This window comes from Adiantum capillus-veneris, chromosome 1, assembly GCF_014529385.1.
Source record: "Adiantum capillus-veneris isolate H3 chromosome 1, ASM1452938v2, whole genome shotgun sequence".
Taxonomy (NCBI): Eukaryota; Viridiplantae; Streptophyta; class Polypodiopsida; order Polypodiales; family Pteridaceae; genus Adiantum; species Adiantum capillus-veneris.
In genome coordinates, this window is record NC_140931.1 from 79,464,148 (window position 1) to 79,488,092 (window position 23,945).

A 23,945-nucleotide genomic window follows, 5' to 3' on the forward strand; every position below is an offset into this window, starting at 1 on the left:
GTAGCCACAATACCCTGCAGTAGAGCTGGCTATGGCGATTTGTTCCTGGGGCTCGCCTTTGACATTTGTTCTTTGCCTTCAGTGGCTCCTTTCTCTCCTACTGTGCCTTTGGATGCACTACAAGAGGTTATGTGCTCTTGTGACGCTCTTAGCGACGGAAATACATTGGGTTTTTATAACCCCCGGCGTCGCTATAAGCGTCGCTAAAAGCGTCGCTATATGCGTCGCTATAGCCGTCGCTATAAGCGTCGCTATAGGCGTCGCTATATAGCGACGCCTATAGCGACGCTTATAGCGACGCTCTCACAGAAGAGTATAGCGACGCATATAGCGACGCTACAGAGCCATAAATAGCGACGCTTATAGCGACGCCTGAGAGAATATTTTTTTGGTGGCAGGACATTGAATGCCCTGCCACCCATCAACCATATTGTACTTGATTCACTTTTTAAAAAAAGTGCAAAGGTAAATAATAGACCCAAAATAGTCACCCACAAGACGCATTGTTTGCAAAATTGACAATTGTACACATCATAGACAAACTGAATTGATTGGCAAATGTAATAATGACAATTGTACAACATCATAGGCATAAAGAATTGATTGGCAAAAGGAATTGCGGTGACAAATGTAATAATATACATGGTTCAAAAAGACGTATAAAATCTGTCTCATGATACATAAGCTATGAGAAACCCTAAACTAATGCTATCTAGCTACGGCTAAACTGACGTCGTCTAATCAGACGTCTCATCGCGTCCAAGCGGCGTATCTGTCGGATTCTGCAAAAAAAGACAATAAGACAGTTTTCAGTAAGTATAAACATATAACGACATTTATAAAACAATACAAAAAATAAAAAAGAGTAAACCCTAATACTAACCATGCCGCCGCGAGAACTGAGAATGTCCATCAGGGCGTTTAAGCCCTTCCTGCCTGCGTACTCGCGCTCGTACGGTGTGGGATCACGTCCTGTCATCGACCACTGTCAAAACATACAAAGATTTCATTATGTTAGAACTAAAAAACTCATAAACCCTAAACTATCGAACATGCATAAAGAGCAATGTGAAAAGACTTACAAAATCGGCCTCAAATGATGCCCATCCACCGCTCCCCAAGTGGTGCGAGCTCCCTGCCTCTACTCGCGCTCTGGCTGCATCCTTTTGTTGCTTCCACTTGTCGGGATTCTCGCGCGCTGCTTTCTTCGCATTCTTCCAATCTTCTTTGGCCAGCCAATCTGGCCTATTCCACCCATTCTTGATTGCTTTTTGCACTTCGGAACGCTTGTGTTTGCAGTATTCGCGCATTCGAATCTTCATCAGGTCTTCATTGAAGCGCTGATCCCGTGTTGGAACGGGAAACTCATCGTGAAGTATGCTGATGACTCTGTTTTTTAAATCACTTGGTACTTCACTCCATTTGTTTAGTATATAGTGTCTAAACAGCTGAGAGCAAAGACCACGCATGCGCGAGATCACCTTCTTGCCGTCATCATCCATGATGATGCCGCCGCTGATGTCGACGGAGTAAGGCAATCCCTCTGGCCGGTGACGCGTGAACCTGGGTGTCCCGGCAGGGGTCTCTAGCGGCGTGTCGATGGGGGTACGGACGTCAGGTGTCTCCACCGGCGTCTGGGCCCCGAAGCGAGGAGTGTCGAGTGGGGTGGCTCCTGGCGGAGTAGGTAGAGGTGTGTAGCTTCTAGGAACAGTCAGCCGTGCAAAACCTGGCGTAGACGGCGATGCTGTGGCTGGTGTGGGGGCGGGCAAAGAAGGGGAGGGTAAAGAGCCTCGTCGAACACGAGGCGGTGTGGAGGCATCGGTGGCGGAATCCCCACAACAACCGCCACCGCCACCACTAGAGCGCCGGTGTCTAGAAGAGTGTGACGCTCGTCTCGTCGACGCCAAAGCTTCGGAGCGCGCCGAATGCTCCGAAAGAGAGGGAGATGCGGATGGTGTAGGAACGCGCGATGATGCGCCAGAGCGATGACGCTCCACGTACCACTGTCTCTGCTGCGGTGACAAAGAAGAAAGAAACTCCTCATCATCCATACCTGCATTAAACACACGAATATTTAAACTTAATATTGAATGAATAGAGTAGACAATGACGCAAAGACCATTAAATACAATGACGTAATGACGCATATAAATACAATGACGCAATGTATCGAGTGGTAGAAGAGGCAAGTCGAAAACTCAGAATTTTCAATCAAAAGATGTGAGCGCGAGTAGAAAAGAGCGTTACACACCATGGAAGCTACTTAGAGAGCTAGAGCTTTTACAGCAGGGAGCAAAATTGTTCAAATACAATATTTGTGGCTTTAAGAGATCTCTCTCTCATCCTCGCATAACTCAGCATAACTTCCTATATCTATATAGAGCTCTCCGTTTAAACACATATCCTCTGTTTCATTTTGTAGCTCCTCTGCATGCACCCCATATAGAGTAGTAGCATCTTGATGCTCGTCTGGCACCACCGCAGCGGCTTCTGATTGAGCATCTTCTCTGATCTCCTCCATTGATGTCGTTGTGATTGGCACATGGTAGCCTTCATACGTCCTTGCACTACGAGGGGCTAACTCTATGACGTACCACCAGTTTGATGTAGACTTTGTAGGATGAAATACTACCTGCCAGAGCCACATAACTTACATGAGAGCTTTCAAGCACATAACTTGTAAAAGGGGGATGTTAACTATTTATATACTTACTTGTTCACAATGCTCGGGTAGTACGAAAGTGTCTCTTAGGTCAGTCCATTTCTTAGTAGAATCCACCTCAAGAAAACCAGACTCTCCTCTACGCACAGTAGCGTTTCGACCCTCCATGATTATCTTGAACCATTGCACGTCGAACAAGTCGACAAAAAATCCTCTGTAATCGATCCTCAAAATCTCTTGCAGCGTGCCGAAGTAAGTGAGTTCCGCCACCACGGGATCTGCATCAGAGGAACGTCGTCGACTAGACTGTTCAAATTTTGCCATGATTCCACAATCTTGAGTAAAACGCTTTTTGTCGATTCGTTCCACCCTAAAATGTCGACCTTTACACCATGCTGCTGTGTATGACTTATACTACAACGAACAAAGATTATGAGTGGCCGTTCAAACGTTTATAAATAAAGTCACTTGCTAGTCGTACATTGCAAACTTACCTTGGTCGCGCAACCCCGAGAGTACTCCCACTCTTCTTCAGTCACTTCGTCACCGCATTGTTGTGCGCTTTTCAATTGGTTGTGCAACCATCTTAAGCTCATGAAGGTTGGTAGGCTCTCCAGAACCGCTGGATAGTGCATCGGTGGTCGTCTTCCCCGTCTCCACTCGATTCGTGCCCTTTGTCGCTCTTGCTTTGCATCCTCATATTGTGAAATCCACTTTTGCATCACTGGATTGTGAAGCATGCAAAATCGGTTGATTTTAGCCTCTAGATCTTCCGTCATCTTCTTCTCAACACCGAGATTGCACATGACAATCCCAGATATGCGCTCATCATCGATGGTTCGCCATAGCGTGTCCCGGGATTTATCAAATCCGTCTAGCCACTCTCCAATGTACACTAGGGACTCTGATACCAACCAACCTTCTGCCATGCTACCCTTCGGACGTGCCTTTTGACGCACATATCCCTTAAGCGTTTTCATGAAACGCTCTAAGAAGAACATCCATCTGGAATGAACTGTGCCAGCTATTTCCACCTCATCAACTATGTGAATAAGAAGATGCACCTGAATGGTTAGCATTGTAGTAGGAAAATGTTTCTCAAACATGCACACAAGCTCCGCAGCATTTAGTTTGGCGAATGGTATGGAGTCTACGTCGATCTCCTTTTGTGAGATCCATTGCACCAGCTTTGCAAGTTTGTAGATTGTGTTACGGATGTCGAGAGACAAACATCCCTCAATGGCAACCGGTAAAATAAACTGTAAAGTATGTGCAGCAATGATATTAAAGTCCACATTTTATGCAATGATATTAAAGTCCACTATGAACGTACCTGACACATTTTATGCCAATCGTGTGACTTCAAACCGGTAAGCTTTCCTTCTTTAGTAAAACACGTTCGGAGCGAGTGCATTACGCCAGTGGGGGTCCGCAAAGATCGAATGGCCTCTTTTACTTTGCGTTCTTGGGCTCCTGTGAAAATCCATGGTGCTTTAGGAAGTTTTATCGATCCATCAGACGCTGTTTGCGGCCAATATTGCTCCATACGATCCACATTTCTAAGGTCAACTCTGGCTCCCAAAGTATCTTTCTTGCCGGTCAAATGGTCCCATAGTAGATTACCCACATTCTTGAATATGTGCATTGGATCGAGCAAGTGATTGATCACGAGTCGAGGCCAGTATGGTAACTCGTACCATAGAGATAGTCTCTTCATCCCTGGAGGCAATCCGTCATCGCACATCTCCTTCTGCTCTAACCATGCTTGTGCAGACATCCTTGGTGGCTCTCTTCCCAAAAAGCCGTCGCGTAACACATGATTCTCCGGAAGATACGCTTGATGACCTTCGTAGATTTGCTTCTTCAGTGAGGGTGCCCTACGTGCATTCAGTCTAGGTCCACATGTGACACATGCTCTGTATCCGCTTGTTTGAAGCCCTGCATGTATACACATGATAATAGATCAACTATGGGGAAAAACAAGATTTACAGTGTCTGAGAGAGGAGTGTCAATAGATCACCTGAGCATTCTGTTAGCCCGGGATAGTCATGCATGGTCCACATTAGAATACCTCTGATCAAAGCATTCCGTCGTCCTGTGTGTCGGCTCATATCCACCACCTCTATGCCAATCCACAATTGTTGTAGCTCTTCCAATAGTGGACGAAGATACACATCCATATTCCCCACTTTATATCGCCCTGGCACAATCAAGCTTAGCCATAGGTGCCCCTTCTTCGTAGTCAACCACGGGGGAATGTTGTAGTTGACGATGACAATGGGCCATACACTGTAAGATGTTGATCTTTGACCAAATGGATTTACGCCATCCATAGCCAGGCCTAAGCGCAAATTTCGAGCTTCCCTGGCAAAATCCGACCATGTTCCATCTATATGTTTCCAGGCTGCGCAATCTGCAGGAATTCGTAGCACACCATCCGAAGATTTATTCTCCTCATGCCATGATGCTAGGGCGGCCATGGACTTACATTCGAAGAAATGCTTGATGCGAGGAAGCAAAGGAAAATGTCGCAAAACCTTTTGTGGAATTTTTGTCCCGTGGAGATCTACTCGATATCTTTCGGAATCACATTTCGGACACTTCTCCATGTCTGTGTATTCCCCTCTGAAAAGAATGCAGTCATTAGGACAAGCGTGGATAGAATTGTAATCCATCCCCAAGTTTCGCAAAATCTTTCTTGCTTCATCTCGGGAATCTGGCATCACATTGTCAGCTGGTAGAATGTGCTCTTTCAGCAATCTACACAACATAAAAATATGATACAGTCGTGTAAAAATCTATCAGATCATTATACACCATGAGTTCTATTAAAGTAAACTAATTGTAATAGATCACCTGAAAAGCGCTGTGACGCTAGTGTCACTCCATCCAAACTTTGCCTGCATGTTGAGAAGAACCAGGAGTGCTTTCAATCTAGACATACGTGCTCCATTATACAATGATGTATCGGCTTCACTTTTCATATCATCATAGATAAGCCTTTCTGAATCCATGATCGTCTCGATCATTTCATCAATCTCGGGCTCAAACATTGCCTCGTTGGGAATGTGCTCTGCATGATCATCCCCCGAGCTGTCAGAGGCTACATCTTGTGGCCTCACATATGCTGCTTGACCAAAGCGCCTGCAAATACGTCTATTGGGTTGCAAGATTGCTGCTTGTTGGCCAGCGTCAGAGTCCGACGAGTTATAATTGGCAACAACTCGATCTATAATAGATGGATCGAACTCGCCAAATTCACGAACGTGCTGCAAAGAAACACGTCTTGTCCGTCGCACAGCATGCTTGCATTGATTACAAGGACATAAGACCCTCGTTGAGAGATAGGTGTTTCGGTTGGACGGTCCCACATCCTCGTCGCTACTCATAATGAGGATAAAAAACTTATAACCTAGACAACAAATTTAATATTCTATTGGCATTCTTCGTCTTATCTCTCTCTCTCTCTCTCTCTCTCTCTCTCTCTCTTTACCTCACATTCTCTAGTCATGTCCAATCCCCGCACACCTCGGTCTAGAGGTGCACGGAGATCAGAACCACCGGGTTATAATCTCGTCTTTATTGGTCAATACCTATATTTGTGGGTACAAGAAATCTAGACACCCACGTCTACATGATACTGCATGTAGTGGACAAAATCCCTTTGCCTCTTCTCTAGCTGTAGCACTTCACTTCATCTTAACATCTTTTCACAGTAGATCTTTTCACTGTTCGTCTAACTCTAAACCCTAAACCGTAAGTAATTCTTGCGTGGACTCGATCTAACGTAAATAAGCGTAAATCTAAATAAACGTAAATCTAACTAAAAATAAAGCTAAATCTAATTTAACGTAAGTCTAATGACTAGAGGTTGTCTAGATGGTCATTGTGTCGGGGATGTAGTGACTCTTGCCGCCCTGAAGATCCACCTTCTTCCCTATCTTCTGAAGACATTTCACCAGTACTTTTGGATCGACGGAGCCCACTATGAGTGAAGGCAGCAATACCCTATATTCCATTGAGGGCTTTCTTCACCCGCTTCATGCAGGCATCGCAGTCTATGGAGACCCGCATCTAATCTAATATAACATAAATCTAAATCTAGCTTAAATAAATGTAAATCTAGTTAAAAATAAACCTAAATCTAATTTAATGTAAGTCTACATATAACCTAATCTTTAACGTCTTTTAAAATAGTTTCCTACGACGTTATAACTCTCTTCTTCCTGTGTGTGTGCGCGTGTGTGGATGTGTGTGCCAATAAAAAGAGATAAATGGTATAACCTTTCTATCACCCATGCCAAGTATGATAGATTGATTATGCCATTTCTCTCTTGAATAATAGGTCTTCAGTTCAACTCCTCGTCGGCTAGATCTTTAGGTCTTTTAATTTTAATTAGTTTCCTACGACGCTCCCTTAGTTTCTCTTTCTTTCTCTCTCAATGTGTGTGCGTTTTTTTGGATCGTATGCATGTTTTCTTTCTCTTTTCCTCTCTCAATGTGTGCGTTTTTTGTTTATGCATGTTCTCTCTCTCTTTTCCTCTCTCAATGCGTGCGTTTTTTGTTTATGCATGCTCTCTCTCTCTTTTTCTCTCTCAATGTGTGTGTGCATTCTTTGTTTATGTATGTGTGTGCGTTTTTGCACTCTCTCTCTCTCTCTCTCTCTCTCTCTCTCTCTCTCAAAAACACTATATGTGTGTGTGTGTGAGAGAGAGCGCGATGGAGAGAGAAAGAGGGGAAGGGAACATGAGAATGAGGAGAGGGAAGGAGCATACCTGGCTCTCCTTCCTCTCCTCGTGTGTGTGTGTGTGTGTGTGTGTGTGTGTGTAAAAGAAAAAGAGAGAGAGAGAGAGAGAGAGAGTGAGGGAGAGCGTTACCTGCTCTTTGCTTGAGGGCGCCGAAAAACTCAGATCTGAGATCTGAGTTTTTGGGCGCGCTCGGTTATTTTTTTTACCCCAGCTGGCGTCGCTATGAGCGTCGCTATGAGCGTCGCAAATTTACAAAGAAATTTGCGACGCTCATAGCGACGCTTATAGCGACGCTCATAGCGACGCCGGGATTTTTTTTTTTGAGCGTCGCTGTGTGAGCGTCGCTAATGTGAAGAGCCTCTTGTAGTGATGGGACGCCAATTTTCAATTCCTTGTTCCCATACTCATAGGCTACATCAATATGCTTCTTTTCCGCCGCTACTACGGATCCATCACTTTTATTGGTGCTTTTGGCTTTCTTATCTGTTGGTATGCAAATTGTACAATTCATTGCACATATGAACACTTACATTTGTACAAAATTGAAGAAGCTTATGTTGGAAATGCTAATGAAGCACTTTTTGTGGAGTCTAAGCTACAGCTTGAAGGGAATTTTGACAACCAGTTTGCCATTGTATTGGCTGTCTTTTTCTATAGTCAGTTTTGTGGGTACATGATCATGTGCATATTCACACTCTTGGGTGCAAAGATCACATATAAATCTAGTAGCAGTAAAGGATTTTTGAGGTATTGCATCTTCAATTTAGATGGGTATCTATTTCTTACACTGGCTTGTAAAGTCATGTTGATAATAAATTATCAGCAACTGAAAGAAATGCTGAGATGCAAGATCAAATTGGTTGCTTTGAATTTTCTTTAAAGTTAGAAATTTTCTTTAATGACTTTCCGAGTTAGATTCTGGACTTTGTTGTTTGGCATAGTTGTTTTGATCAAACTGTATTTGTTGGTGCTACTTTTTTAATTGCAACAACTGTAGGCAGTGCCTCCGTCTGCATTGTGATGGCCTTGTTCTTCTAGAGGTTCTTGTTTAGAGATGCATGTACTCTTGACATATACTCTTGTTGAATGTTTGGATGACAACAGAATGGTGAATACATTGTTGTATGTATGACAAGTATGCACATTGCACACTATAGTGAGTTTTTGTTTTACCAAATACGCGCTTTGAATTTATAAGAGAGAAGCAAAATTACAACTGATCACCCATGGAGGGGGAAAAGAGTTAGATAAAACTAGGGAGAGGCCCATAGGCCATGTTTCAGACTTTACAAAAAGGGGTCTGCCATATTCCCCGAGATACAAAGGGTCATCTATATCTTATATTAAAAAGAGAGGAGTGATCTGCCAAGTGGCTGCAAATCCATGCAACCTCTGCCTCACTCTTCCATTTCTTTCTCATCTTACTTCACGACAGTTGCCATCGTGGCTTGCCATATTCTCCACGTTGACTGCCTCCCTTGGATTGTGGGTGAAGTGGGCTACCAACTACCACTCTCCCCACTTTGCTACCCCTCCCTCGACAGTGCTAGATCTTCTTGAACAGTGGCCTGCAAATCCGTATTTTGAGCACTACATTCTACCTTTGCCTTGATTTGTGGGAAATAGGGCTATATACACTTCCTCACCCCTCAACCCCCATCTCCTTAATCCTCTCACCTATGCTACACCCTCAACGTCAACCTCCTTGCACTGAACGCTCACTTGCGCTCTGCATGTGTTGTGAACCATAGCCAGCCTCATTGCATTGCTCCAAGAGCTCTGTCCGCTACCTCAACCCTCGGTCCCCCAATCCCCCATTGATCAGCCCGATCTCATGCTTATGATCACATCTTGCTCTGTTCAGCCCCTCCCATCCTAGCTTTTGTAGCGCAATTCTAATTTTGTAGAAGGGCAACCTCATAAGTCTACCACCTCTTATACGTCATTGTGCATGGCCCTTTGATCCCTTGAAGTTGCAGCCCTTCTACTTGCTTGCGGCCAATGTGGCGATAGCCATGCACTCATACAAGCAGGTAGGCAGATCGACACGGACAACCAGACACCTTGATTTACAAGCGTGTGTGCGGCGAGAAGTGCAGGTACATGTAGCGGCAATTGTTCCAGCCCAATCACCTGGATCACCTTATAGTGCGTGTATCATTTTTAATTTTGTCTGTCTTCCATGTGTATAAAGCCAACATATTATAATATAGTGTACATTATTTCTTGTTGTTGCAGGAGTTATGGGTAGAGAGAGAGAGAGAGAGAGAGAGTAACATTCTATCATTTTGTTTGGTTTTGGTTTGCAGCTCTCCTTGAACTATCTGGCATGGTAGGCGTTCTCTCTCTCTCTCTCTCTCTCTCTCTCTTCTTAAACCCCACCTCCTTCATGCCGCGCTTTCCTCATCCCTGCTCCCTACAGTTTGCAACATAGCGAGCACCTCGAGCTGTGGGTATTTCCCGACTTTCTACCATCTGCAAGGAGCTCCTTGATCTTCCCCCATCCTCTTTCTCCTCGCGTGTTTCCATTGCATGCCATTCCAGGCATCAAACAGGGCAATGAGGTTGGTTTTTGACAAGCCATATAGTTCATGCAATGAGGAGCTGATCATCTTGGTATCTTATACTGCCGCTACTGCTGCTACAGCCCCAACTGATCACTACGACAACTATAGGACCCACCACGTGATTATAAGCTGAGTTGGAGTTGGGAGTTGTGTGTGTCTCCACGTAGCCCATATTTTCTTTGAAGGTACATGTGAAGTGCTTCAACTTCTCTAATTCCTCCTCCTGTAATATAGCTCTTCCCAAGCAAGAGGCACCGCCAATTTATGAGAAAAACAATGCACTTTATTATCCCCAATTTTGTGAAAAAGAGTTGCAACATTTTGTGTGTGTGTGTGTGTGTGTGTGTATATGAGAGAGAGAGAGAGAGAGAGAGAGAGCGCCACCGCCTCTTATCAACGAGGAGAGTGACAAATTTTTGTGATAAAAATACAGATTGTGTGTGTGTGTGAGAGAGAGAGAGAGAGAGAGAGAGAGATTCTCCAACTGCCAAATAGATTGCAGTTCGACAATTGCAATAGCCATCTTGACATTTTGCAGCCTACAAAGTCAATGGAACAAGGCACATTAAAGTGGTGATCAATGCAAAGTCCTATGGAAACTGTCGCCTGCATTGTTTGCGAGCAGTTCCCTACGCAAGCAGCATAGCTTGCATCATAGATGTTTATCATTTATCAAGTGAAGATTTCATAAGTGGAAAATCTTAAGGCTTTTTGACAAATTTATATCTTATTTTGATCTAATCATTTTTGTTTGCACAATTTACTAACATAATATGACGGAAGGGCTCTCCTTTACACGTATCGCAATCTGCGACCTGAAGGCTAAAATCCAAAAAAAAAAAAAAAGACCCAATTGCACAGGACAAAGAGGGAGAAAGGGGGAGAGAGAGAGAGGCCTTGGCGGCCGGCCGTACTAGTTAATAGTTAACACTTTTCTTCAGAGCCACTCTATCTCTTCGTGAAGCTTGTTGGAAGACTATAGTGAGATTGAATGGAAAAATAGATCACTGTGATTCAATACAAATGCAGCTAACGAAGCAGTAAATGTCCACTAAAAGCTCGGTCTGAAGCTATAGTGTATTTCCAACAGAGGAATTTTGCGCGCGCGCGTGTTTGTGTGTGTGTGTGTGTGTGTGTGTGTGTGTGAGAGAGAGAGAGAGAGAGAGAGAGAGAGAGACAGAGAGAGTCCTGGCAGATGCTCAGATTATCTGTTCCTCCTCCTTCATGGCAGAGGAACCCTATGTGATTCATCACGCCACATTACGCATGTTTTCTGTGCATTCCCTTTATAATCTCTGTCGCTGCTGGTGCAGTTTGCCATATTTCTGTAAGATTATGTACTCCACACTTACATCCCCTTCATCGTCCAGCTATGGAGCAATTTGTTTGTCAATTTTATACACACGTTCAAAGGCACATCCGAAGAGAGTACGTCCACCATGAATCTGAACCATCCTTTTTCGCAGAAGTCACAGGGCAGAGTGAAACAAGCTGCATAGATCAAAGCAGGGTTTCCTCTTTTACGTTTCAATGGCAGCAATACTGGTTTCGGATGATTGTGAGCCCCAACCTTCAGATGCTGTTTGATGGTGATCCAATGGGTTTGAAAATTTTGAGCTGAATGAGGTTGAATTCAATTGCTTGAACCAGTTGGTTAAGAGAATGTAAACTTGCAACCGCTTTTGAAGTATTCAAACACTGGCGCACTGCGTTTCATTTGCAGATATGGATAGCTACCGATTAACAGCCATGGCAATCCAAGATCTCACAAGCTTAATAATGAGATGCAAAAAGGAGAAAAACTTTGTCCAAGCACTCAGCTTGCAAGATCAGATTCATCAAAAGGACCTCGTCGCACACCCATCTCTTGGAAACCTCTTGGTCTCCATGTGGGTGGAAATTGGTAGCATGTCCCATGCTCACAAGGTCTTTGATCAGCTGTCACAAAAAGACACTTCCATTTGGAATACTCTTATCAAGGGCTATGCCAAATGTGGAGAGTGTGAACATGCCTTGACCATGTATCAGAAAATGCAGGGAGATGGCTTTGCTCACGTTGATTTTCATACTGTTGTAGCATTAGTGAAGGCTTGTGCATATCTCAGAGATCTTGAGAGAGGGCAGAAGATTTATCTTGATGTCTCTGCGAAGGGCCTTCTTGAGAACAACATTGTTATCTCTAGTACCTTTGTGGACATGTATGCCAAGTGTGGCTCTCTCTCAAGGGCACAGAATCTGTTTGACAAGCTACCATCTAGAGATGTAGTTTTGTGGACTGCCCTTATTCGAGGATATGCAGAACACGGGCGGGCTGAGAAGGCTCTAACATGTCTCGGGCAGATGCAAGATGAAGATATCTCGCCAGATGCTGCCACTCTTGTTTGTATCTTGAAAGCTTGTGGCACCACGAAAGCCAAGGGTAAAGGTCTTGAAACTCATGGTCTTATTGCCAAAATGGGCTTGTTTGAAAACAATTTTGTTCTTGGAAGCTCTTTAGTGGACATGTATGCCAGGTTTGGCATGCTTTTGGATGCACACAAGGTGTTTGACATGCTTTCAGAGCAAGATGTTGTTTCGTGGACTTCCCTGTTGGCTGGATACGCTGAACATGGGCAGAGTCAGATAGCACTTGCTTGTCTGGAAAAGATGCAGCAAGATGGGATACTTCCAAATTCTACAACTTTTGTATGTGGTTTGAAGGCTTGTGGGAACATGGGGGCCTCAAGTAAGGGTTTAGGGCTGCATGCCATGGTTATTGGAGCAAGATCCGAATCTAACATCCATGTGGGCAGTGCCTTGGTTGACATGTATGTCAAGTGTGCATCTCTAGCCAAAGCACAAGAAGCATTTGGTGGGCTTACAGTTCGGAATGTGGTGTCTTGGAACACAATGTTAACAGGATATACAGAACATGGTCTTCCTAAGGAGGCCCTCGGCTGTTTCGAAAGGATGCAAGATGAGGGTATTTCACCGGATTCTGTAACTCTTGTTTGCAGCTTAAAAGCTTGTAGCAGCACAGGAGATATAAACAAGGGTCGACAAATATATATGGACGTCATTCACAAAGGTTTTGAGACTGATACCATCACTGCAAACACCACAATCGATATGTTTGTCAAATGTGGTTCTCTTGATGAAGCTCGGAATGTGCTCTCGAAGCTTTGCACTCGCAATGTGGTGTCATGGACTGCTTTGATCTCTGGATACATTGATTATAAGCACGTAGAGGAGGCTTTCAATTGTCTTGAAGCGATGAGGCAAGATGGAATCTACCCCTCTGCTGCGACATTTGTTTGCAGTTTAAAAGCCTGCACGAATTCGGGAGAGGTAAAAAAGGGACAAGAATTTCATGCTGAAAGTGTTAAGTTTGGTCTGGAGAGAGAGCGTCTTGTAGGTAACACACTTATTGACATGTATGCTAGTCATGGGCTCTTTCAAGAAGCGTTTGAAGTTCTTGAAAAGCTTCCCAATCATGATGTCGTAACATGGAATGTGTTAATAGCTGCATTTGTAGAACATGGTTGTAACGAGGAAGGTCTGGACTGCTTGGAGCAGATGCAATGCGAGCCCATTTCCCCTGATGCTGTTACGTTTATTTGCAGCTTGAAGGCTTGTTGCAACATGGGAGCGACAGAAAAGGGCAGAGAGTTACATGCAGAGATTACCAAGCAAGGTTTGCCTGGGGCAGATGTTTCTATAGCTAACACCTTGATTGGAATGTACTCCAAATTCGGCCTTCTTGCGGAAGCAAAGCAAGTGTTTGATAGCTCCGTGGTGAAGAGTGTAGTCGCATGGAATGCAATCATTGCAGCGTATACTGAGCAAGGGCATGGCGAGGCAGCGCTACTGTGTTTTGAGAAAATGGAGCCTCAAGGTGCCTCTCCCGATCTTATAACAGTTGTTTGCTCTATAAAAGCTTGTGGCAGCATAGGAGCAAGAGGAAGGGGTCGAGAATTACATTTGTATGTGTCTTGCAAAGGACTAGAAGTAGAGCCTCTTGTTGGAAACACGCTGGTCTTCATGTATGCAAAGTGTGGACTACTTGCAACAGCACAAAAAGTGTTTAATGGACTAGATGATCATAATGTGGTCTCATGGACTGTATTACTCGCAGGCTATGCCCAATTGGGTGAGACTGATAATGTCTTCCAGATTTTCGAGGGGATGATTAGAGAAGATGTAACACCGGATGTGATGACATATGGTAGTGTCCTTAGCGCATGCAGTTATTCGGGCCTTGTGGATGAAGGCCAGATGCTTTTTGAAATAATGCATAATGATCGGAATTCTTTTCCTAGTCCCTGGCATCATGTGTGCATGATTGATCTTCTCGGTCGAGCAGGTCAAGTAGAGAAAGCGGTAATGTTAACCAGGGAGATGCCTTTTCATCCCTGCAGTTTAGCATGGCATATTGTGTTGGGAGCTTGTAAAAAGTGGGGACTTGCGGTTCTTGGAAACTTGGGCTTTGAGCATGCTTTTGAGCTGGATGATGAGGATGCTCCAGCCTATGTCTGTATTGGTAACATCTATCGTGATGCAGCTTTGCTTGAGGATGCAAATGATCTTGAAGCAATGATAGGTGAATAGATGAGCTTGGAATATGCTGGCATTGTACGCTCTCAGCAGTGGTATGTCCAAGAACTGTTGGATGCATTTGGTATGGCTGAGTGTGGACCGGTCTCTACTCTCCACTCCTGCCAACTTTTGCGGAAGAAAAAGGAACGTTCTATTGGCTCAATCTTTAGCATTTATTCTGTCCTGACTGGATCTAAAGGTCAGGAATTTTGTCACACATATAGTGCTTTTGCCTTATTAATGGCGCCGGAATTTGTGGCAAGGAGATTCTTACAACCCATCACACAAAAGAATGTGACCCAACTCCAGGAAATTTTTTGTATCTGTCCATTTATTCTTCAAAGAAGAGATGGTTTGTTTGAGAACCTGTACAGACACCATACAAACGAATTTTCTCGGTTACTCAAGTTTGTTTGATTAAAAAGTCGAGTCTTTCTGTCGCTGTATTGGATTAGCATAAATTTGTGGTTTCGTTTTTATGCAAAAAGCATGTGACCTTTTGGTTTTGTATGGTTGAACTCTAGAATACACAAACTATTCTCTGATGAATCACATGTAAAAGACGCATGTTCAATAGTCTTGGGACTTCATGTCTACTTTTTCAGGTAAGATTTTGTGATGTTATTTGAAGGGAAAATTACCTCTAATTTGTGGAAATTCCCAAAATACCCTTTAAATTTAAAAAATTCCCAATATACCCCTCATATTTTGTCAAAAATTCCCAAAATGCCCTTCAAAATTCCCAAAATACCCTCTGTTGTGAGAGTAAATTTATCCAAAAATTCAAAAAATTTGTAGCTTTTCATAAGAAGATTGATTGTCTATAAATACAAGATACTAAAACTAGAATTTGGGTTGGTTATGTAGGCTTTGGAGATGAATTGCTTCATTATTTTTAGACATAATTGTCTGTTTTTTGGGAGGTAATTTGTGACAAATTACATGCTAGCGCACTAAGAAACGGATATACATTGTCAAAAAAGAATAAAGATTAGGAAATCGTGAACAATCCAGCTAAAATAGATTTTTGAATTTTTGAAATTTGAGGGGTATTTTGAGAATTTTCACAAATTAGAGGGGTATTTTGGTAATTTTCCCTTATTTGAATCAGCAGCAACATACCACCCATACGTCTAACTCTTGTAGCTCGTGGCTCAAGCATAGAGGGACTTAAAATAACAGGATATCACTAGTGGGGCTTTATGTGACCAGATAGAAGCAACAAATGCAGTAGTTCAATTTGGCACAGTTCATGAGCGCTCATGGTTACTTAGAAAATGGCTCTCTCTCTCTCTCTCTCTCTCTCTCTCTCTCTCTCACTCACACACACACACACTCGCATCGGCGGATAGATCTTTAAGGTCTCTTGGGATAGTTTCCTACCACGTTAAAATTCTCTTCTTCTTCTTCTTCTTTTTTTTCTCTCTCTCTCTCTCTCTCTCTCTCTCACACACACACACACACACACGCGCGCGCGCGCATCAGCCTCCACACTGACTGCTGTGCTCCCCCGAGTCCCGCTTCTGCTCATGCATGGTGATCAGCCCCGCTGCACTGCCCTGCGTGTTGCTTGTAACATACCCCCCCCCCCCCAAAGGGCCGACATGCCGAAGAAAGCCGCGAAGGAGGAGATGACCAAACCGGATGATGCCTACATCGCGGACATCCTCAACGTCCTCGTCAACCGGCTATACAAGCTTGGGAAGAGGTCGAAAGATTGACCTAGGAGAAGGAAGCATTGAAGAAGGCGAAGGAGAAGAGAGAGAAGGGGAAAGAAAATGGAAGAAAGAAAAGAAAGAGCTTAAAGAGTAAGTTGACCTCCTTCTTGCCTCTATCGCATCCCTCACCCCCTAAGAAGGAGAATTCAAAACGGAAGCCAAGAAAGCCCTCAAGGAGGAGATCACCAAGGCTCTCACGGCAAGCATCGACGATAAATTAGAGGCCACCAAGGAGGGATGGGTTGAAGTAGTCAAGAAGAATATAAAAAAGGAAGCGAGAGCGGAAGATGAGGCGCTCATCATACACACAACGATTGAGGAAGAGAAGATGCGACAAACCCGCTACCTCAATGTACGAATGATTGGCATCAAAGAAGAGGAGGGGTCCACATCCGAGAGTGATGGGAAAGCCCTATGCATGAAGCTCGGGTACAAAGAAGACGAAGAGTTACACTTCTCCAAAGCTTGGAGAGCCGACAAAGACCCACAAAAAAGAGCCCTCATCGTCCAATTCACCTCCGAGGAGTCTCGGACATCCTTCTTCTAAAAGAGGGTTATCTTGAGAGGGCTCGAGGGGCCCCCTATCTACCTTGACGATGACCCCACAAAGATGCAACACGACCACTGCCAAGCCTGCATGCCTACAGTCAAGAAAGCTTGTAAAGAAGGGAAGAAGGCGGTATACTGAGATGGTAGAGTCATCATTGACGACAAGATCATCGCATAGGGACTCGCGGCCTATGGGACATATGGGGAGATCCACCTCGCCGTTTGGAACTGCAACGGGGATCTATGGACACATCCAGAGAGGTTTGAGGAGGTGATGAGAGAGCGGGACCTCATCCTTCTGACAAAGACACACGAGAGTCCAGAGCGGAGTCTAGCAAAGATCTAGGGCTTTCAGTGGGAGTCTTCACAGCAAGAGAGCACTCGACAACACACCACATGAGGGTTAGGAGCGGTGGCTATACTCTTCAGATAGGGACTCAAGAGCAAGAGACAGATTGTTGCATGGGACCTACATGCCCGTTACCTTTGGATCTGCTTTGAGCTATCACGAGCCATAATTATCTACATCACCCTTTGCTACTTTGCCCCCTCAGACTCCAGATTCGCTACCACAGAAACAACAGGGGAGCGAGAGGAGAGATCATCCCCATACACATGTCCGTCAGATGAGATTATGGAATACTCTACACTAGGGGAAGTCTCCCTTATGGGAGACTTCGATACCAGGACATGCCAGAATCAGTGTGAGACATATGACACACAAGACCCGGTGGCACTATTCGCCATACAGAAGGAGGCCACCATGAGAGAATCAACACACACAACTTGCACCACAGAATGCGTCCATCATTTGCTCATATTAGGCTCTCGCCACCGTCTTGTTATTTATAACGGGATGGCACAATGGCCTACTTCAGGAGGGCTGGAGTTGCAGCTCGGGGGGGGGGGGAGTACCGTGGATCACATCATGGGATCCAGAGAGGCCACCCACCTACTTAGCTCTTTCACCATCCCACCCATACCGATTGGAGCCGACCACACCTATCTTGCACTCTCCCTCACTGGTAACGCCACACCCCACACACCCATGACATGTCACACCACGATCCATTTCACACATGAGCTAGCCCCCTTATACTCGGCAGAGATTGAGAAGGGACTCCTTCTGATCCACTCCCCTACACCACTACCTACACTTGCCTCCCACATCACATCTGTTCTTCAGACATAAGCCATCAGTTCTTTCTCGCACACCACCCATACAGGCCACATTCCCCCCCCCCCCCCCCCAGGGACTATGCCACAGAACCGCTGGTATGATGATGAGTGTAGAGATCTCTATCGCCGGCTGCATGCGCAGTGGACTCTTGGAGAGATCACTAATCGAGAGGCCAGACGCCAGATGAAGACACACACACGCCGAAAGCGGCAAGCTTTTGAGGAGGCACATGAGCTAAATCTATACCACATGTTAATGAGCATAGACAATGTTGCGTGCGTAGGCTACATGCGCAACGGACTCTTGGAGAGATCGTTGATCAAGACGCTAGATGAACATACTCACACGCCAAAAGCGACGAGCTTTTGAGGAGGCATAGGATCTAGATCTAAACCACCTGTTCATGAGCATAGACAGTGCCATGCCACAACATGGTGCACCCTTCAGGAGCTTCGACCAACTACCTCTATTGAGGATCCACAGGTATGGCATGACTATGCAGAGAGACTCTATGAAGTGCCGAACCGGTCCCCAATTCCACAACCACCCGAGCCTCGACCCACGAGCTCTTCATTCTTCACAACAAAGATGGTCAAGAAGCCCATTCACCACCTACAGCACCGTCGATCATCAGATCATACAGGTTTATAGAGTTAGCACCTCATTTATGCAGCCGCCATGATAGCCCCGTTGATTGCACATGCATTCAACCGAGCTATAGGGAAGGGCTTCCCAGAGGAGTGGACCAGGCACACCATTGTGCCGATCCACAAATTTGGAGACACCTTGGACCCAAAGAATTATAGGACTATCATGGTTGGCCATACAATGGCCAAACTATATGGGGCAATTCTTGAGGTTGAGCTTAGTTCATACGGGGAGGCTGACAGGGTTTAGGCGTACTTTCTCCACCATCGACCACATCTTCGTTCCTGTGCTGCCTCATTGATGGAGCAAAGGTGCCGAAGAAGAGGCTTTACTATTGCTTTTTGTGGATTTCCGCAAAGCGTTTGACACCATCCCAAGGGAGAGACTCTTTTGACAACTTCAGAGTTTGGGGATACCTTTAGAGATGATATGGGCCATCTATGCTCTCTATGAGAGAGTGATTGGGAGAGTCCGTTGCCCAGATGGTATGTTAGAGTCTATTGCTAGCACCATTGATGTTAAGCAATGATGCCTCCTTTCCTTGCCCCTCTTTGGACTCTACATCGACGAGATCTCCTACGGGCGGGAGGGGTAAGAGCTAACCTAGTAGGTACTCCAGTCCACAATATGCTATATGCAGATGACATTGTACTCATTTAAGAGGCACTAGAGGGCCTACAGAGCCATCTGAGAGCCTTGGATGAGTTTTGTACGGACATGGGACTCACAATGAACCTTGGGAAAACCAAGGTCATGATCTTCCACACTTCAAGATCAGTCTGACAAGCAGCCACATTTACAACAGCAGGAGGACCAATAGAGGTGGTCACCTCCTACATTTACCTAGGGGTCACATTCACCACCAGACAAGGCCCTTCTCCATGGTACATGCCGCCACTAACAGACTCACCCAAGGATATGCAACATTGGCTATGCTAGAGCAAAGATTCCATCAGGCACACTTTCAGGAGCCCCATACGAAAGGGTGGCTATTCGACACATTAGTCACTCCAGCCCTGATGTATGCAACAATAGTGTGGGCACCTGGATTGATAGATAGCCATTGGACACGGCTTGAGAGACCACATATCTATATATGATTTCTCACCTGTTTCGAGGCAAGCACACAAAGCCACATGACATCATCAGTGCAGAGCTTGCCACCGCCCCCCATGGTAGTGGAGGCATTCTTCCATACAGTAGACGGTATGCTTTTCCAGAGAGTGAGAGAGCTCCCGTATGACAAACTTGAGCATGGTACACAAATTAGAGCATGGTTCGGAGCACACAACCTTGACCTTGAGAGTTTTCCACCTTTCCAGTATAACCCTGACTCCGCATATGGTAATGGCAAAGTAGCATGTGTCTATCAAGCGTGTAGGTGTCTATAGGGAATGAGTATCATGTGTGAGGCTATAGGGTTCCCTAGGGAAAGTGTGACTGTGCACATAAATGGTGCATGCTTGGGTTTTAGGAAGTGTTCTCACTATGACTTGTAATGTAAAGGCTTACTCTAACAAATACTCCCATAAGCTAAAGCTTACACGATAGAGCATGGATTCTCATATTATTTACATTGGGTATCTACATAAAGTTCATAAAGATACAATTTGATGCAAGAAAAATAGTGTAGGTCTTACCTTCAAACTATGTGGTCTAGGGCAGTGTTTATACACTTCACAATGTGGGTCATCACTTCTTATAGGAAACTTCATTGGTGGCCTCATTTTCTCTGCTTTAATTTCCTTGCTATTTAGAATCTGGGTTTTTTGTAATGATAGTGCATGTCTGAGTGCACTTGGTTTTGAACCATGCTTGGTGCATATCCATTGTACAAGCACAAAAAATAATATAAAAAATCTACCTAATTGTCTATTTCTATGGTGCAACCATGAATGCTATAATGACTCACCCACCATAGCACTTACATGTGGTATGAGAGAGTGAGGTCAATACACATATTAAAATCATACCTTGCTTGATTTATTAGAATTTGAGAAAGTACAACCTTTGTATAGTACTTGTATATAGGCTCAAGGTGAAAAATTGGAATCAATGAGTGGATGGATATGCACCACATATAGTAATGGCAAGGGGCATGTGAGCTACCACAAGTAGCATGCGGCTATCAAGTCTGTAGCATGTGTATAATAAATGAGTAGCATGTGTGAGGCTATAGGGTTCCATGGGAAAAGTGTGACCATACACATAAATGGTGTGACTATGCACATAAATGGTGCATTCCTGGCCTTTAGGGCATGTGAGCTACCATAAGTAGCATGTGGCTTTCAAGTGTGTAGCATGGCTATAAAGTGTGTATAGCGAATGAATAGGATGTGTGAAGCTATAGGTGGGGAAAGTGTGACTATGCACATAAATGGTGCATTCTTGGCTTTTAGGGAGTGTTCTCACTATTGAGCGTAAGCTAAAGGCTTACCCCAACATTGCTTCCACTTCATTAAAGAACATAGAATAAAATCGCTTAGAATAGTCAAATAGGAGATTTAGATGATATTGTGGAGGGAATAAAGGGAGGGAATGTTGAGTAGACTCCTTTGAGTTCAAATTGTTGCTTATGGTTGTGCTAGAGAGAGAAATGTTGTTGCACATAGATTAAGCCCTTAATTAGCTCTAATTATCCCATGAGGGTAGTGGCCCATGGACATGCCCTCAATGAGATGATCAAGAACTAATTAGAGCATTATTTGAAGTATGATTAGTGATTGTTGTGTATGGAAAGAGAGTATGCCAAAAAAATCCAGCATAGAGAGGATAAAAGATTGAGAATATGATTAGGAAATGCTAAGCACTGGCAGGCTCTAATACTAGTTGAAAGGTAAGGGTGGAAAGCACAATAAACCATTCATAATAATAGTGAAAATATTGGTTGCATTAAATTAGATTTTTAAAGACAAATAGACTTCTTATGTAGGGAGCACAAGTGACCTTCACACATCCACAAGCGACGATTGACTTTTTTCCAAAGGGCAAGATTTTAGCTTGGCTCTTGACCCTTCACATGGCACACATGGATTATCACATGGTTTCACATGGATAATGCTTACATGACTGACACGTTGGATAGGAGGAGTCCTTGCGGTGCAACAAGCCGTGCTCCTTAACACTTCGGTGGATGAACCCTTGCTCAATAGTGAAATGGTTCCTTAAGTGTAATTCGCTTGTGAAAGAGACATGTTGCATGACCTTTGAAAAACTTGCTAAAACCTTGGAATGGTTTCAATTTTATGTTCCATTCCTTAGTTGGAGGAACTTCAAATTTTCATTTTGGAGAATAAAACTTTTGAAGCCATAAAGTTCTGGGGTTTGAAAGGGATTATTCAACCACGTTGAGCTTGAGTATAGAAACCTATTAACCCTAAGGCCCTTCAAGAAATAGTTGTCTTTGACCAATTGAGATTTTGGTTGGCCATTCTTTCCTTGAGAATGTTTACCATTGGCCTTGCTCATCGATGAAAAAAATCATCCTTGAGAACGATTGATAATGGCATGGTGTTTAATTAGACAATTCATTCTAAGAATACCATCATAAATTCCAGTTGGTCTTGGGCAACGAAAACTAGGGCACCTCTATAGCTATGTCTCCCAACGATGCTCAAGATCTAAAAATAAACAGCATCAAGAGAACCTATACTAACCTAGATGTAACTCTCACATGTTTGATCCAAGTAACCAGTCGCTATGCATGCCAAGAATCATGCATAGATGGAAAGATTTTATTATCACCTCAAACATGACCTATGGACCAAAGATACATGTGATGTACTATGTGTGGACCTGATAAGTGATTCTTAATGCTCAAGGATGGTGGTGACGAGAATTGCAATAGAGATCCCACAGTGTGGTTGGGAGTGGAAATTATGTAGGTCTAGGTCATGGCTGAAAATATGAGGGAAGCAAGTTCGAATGTGAGAAAAAGTTGTGTGCTCTAGTAGTGTGTGCTACTACTCACACCCTTGAACTTCTAGTGAGAAAAATGTTCACAGTCAATGGGACTCTTCTCCATTGGCCCAATGCCCCGCCTCGCAATGAAGGGAGTGGGAGCTAAGCCAAAGGACTGTGATAGTGCAAATCGTAGACAAGGGGATATGTTTCCTCTTTCAACAAAGAACATGGCTTTGTAGTGGGGGAAATATGGGTGGTGTAATGTATGAAATGTGGAATTTGTGCCAAGCCATAATACATTGGCATTGTAGAAAATCTTTATTCACTTGCAAGCCTATTGATGCATCTTGTAGTAAGTGTAATGTGTCCCATCTTCCAAACAAGCTTCTAAACCACTTATTCATGTCTTGCATCCATCTTGTGCTCAAGATCTTGCTTTTATGCATCTTTTGAACTTTTTCCCTTGCTTCCAAAGTAATTGTAGGAAGCCGATGTGATAAGTTTTGACACATCTTTATCATATACTCCACAAACCTCTACATGTCCATAACCTCATCTAGAAGAGATTCCAAGTCATGAGCATATAGGGTGTTTGTGTCTTAACTTGGAGAAAATTTCTACAAAAGTGCTTTTGACCATTCTCAAACTCTTTTCAAGTAGATTTTGAGATGCTCCTCCCCCACACTTCAACTCCATAATGAAGAATTAATGCCATCAATGCTTCAAAAAGATTTCTCTTAATGACCCAACATCTGACATCCTCCACATTACACATGTTCTCAAATTGATCTTATGCTCTCTTCCAAACTTCCAAATGATGCATGTCACATTTGTGCCACTTGTGATTGGTCGAAACCTCAAAGCCAAGGTATTTAAACCTATCAACCATTTCAAGTGTCTCGTTGTTGTACACAATGCATGGCTTCTCCTTATGGATGGTTTTACAAGCGTAACCTTTGTTTTGTATTCATTCACAATTAGTGCAAGAAGATTCTCTCACAGACAGCCATAAGCTTTAGTGCTATGACGTTGACAAAAACTAGTTTGTCCTTTTGTACGCTTGTCATTATTATCATCTCATTCAATCAATTCTATCTCCATTATGTACCTAAATAAATTTTCCATAAGAGACCCAATCATTATTGTATGATAATTATTTATATATTCTTTACATCCCCTCCTTAATGCAAAAGCTTGACCCAAATAGTGCTACAATCAAAAGGCATACCGTGTTGAAGTGAAAAGTTGAACATATCACATACCCAAAGACTCGTTGCATCTCTCGTCCATTTAATCATCTCCAACTTGATACCTTGAAGATCTCTCGCTTTATGAGTTGCCAACTTTCTAAACCCTTTGCATGCATCTCTAATACTAAAATAAGAGGACATACA

The 23,945-nt window shown here is 43.8% G+C and overlaps 1 protein-coding gene across 1 annotated transcript; it reads left to right on the plus strand.

Moving 5' to 3' along the window:
• Positions 1-10,901: 10,901 nt before the first annotated feature.
• LOC147465033 (pentatricopeptide repeat-containing protein At3g09040, mitochondrial-like) lies at positions 10,902-14,993 on the plus strand. Its single transcript, XM_086517593.1, has one exon. It carries the CDS (start codon positions 11,704-11,706, stop codon positions 14,563-14,565), a length of 2,862 nt encoding a protein of 953 aa, XP_086373719.1. The 5' UTR covers positions 10,902-11,703; the 3' UTR covers positions 14,566-14,993.
• Positions 14,994-23,945: the final 8,952 nt, after the last annotated feature.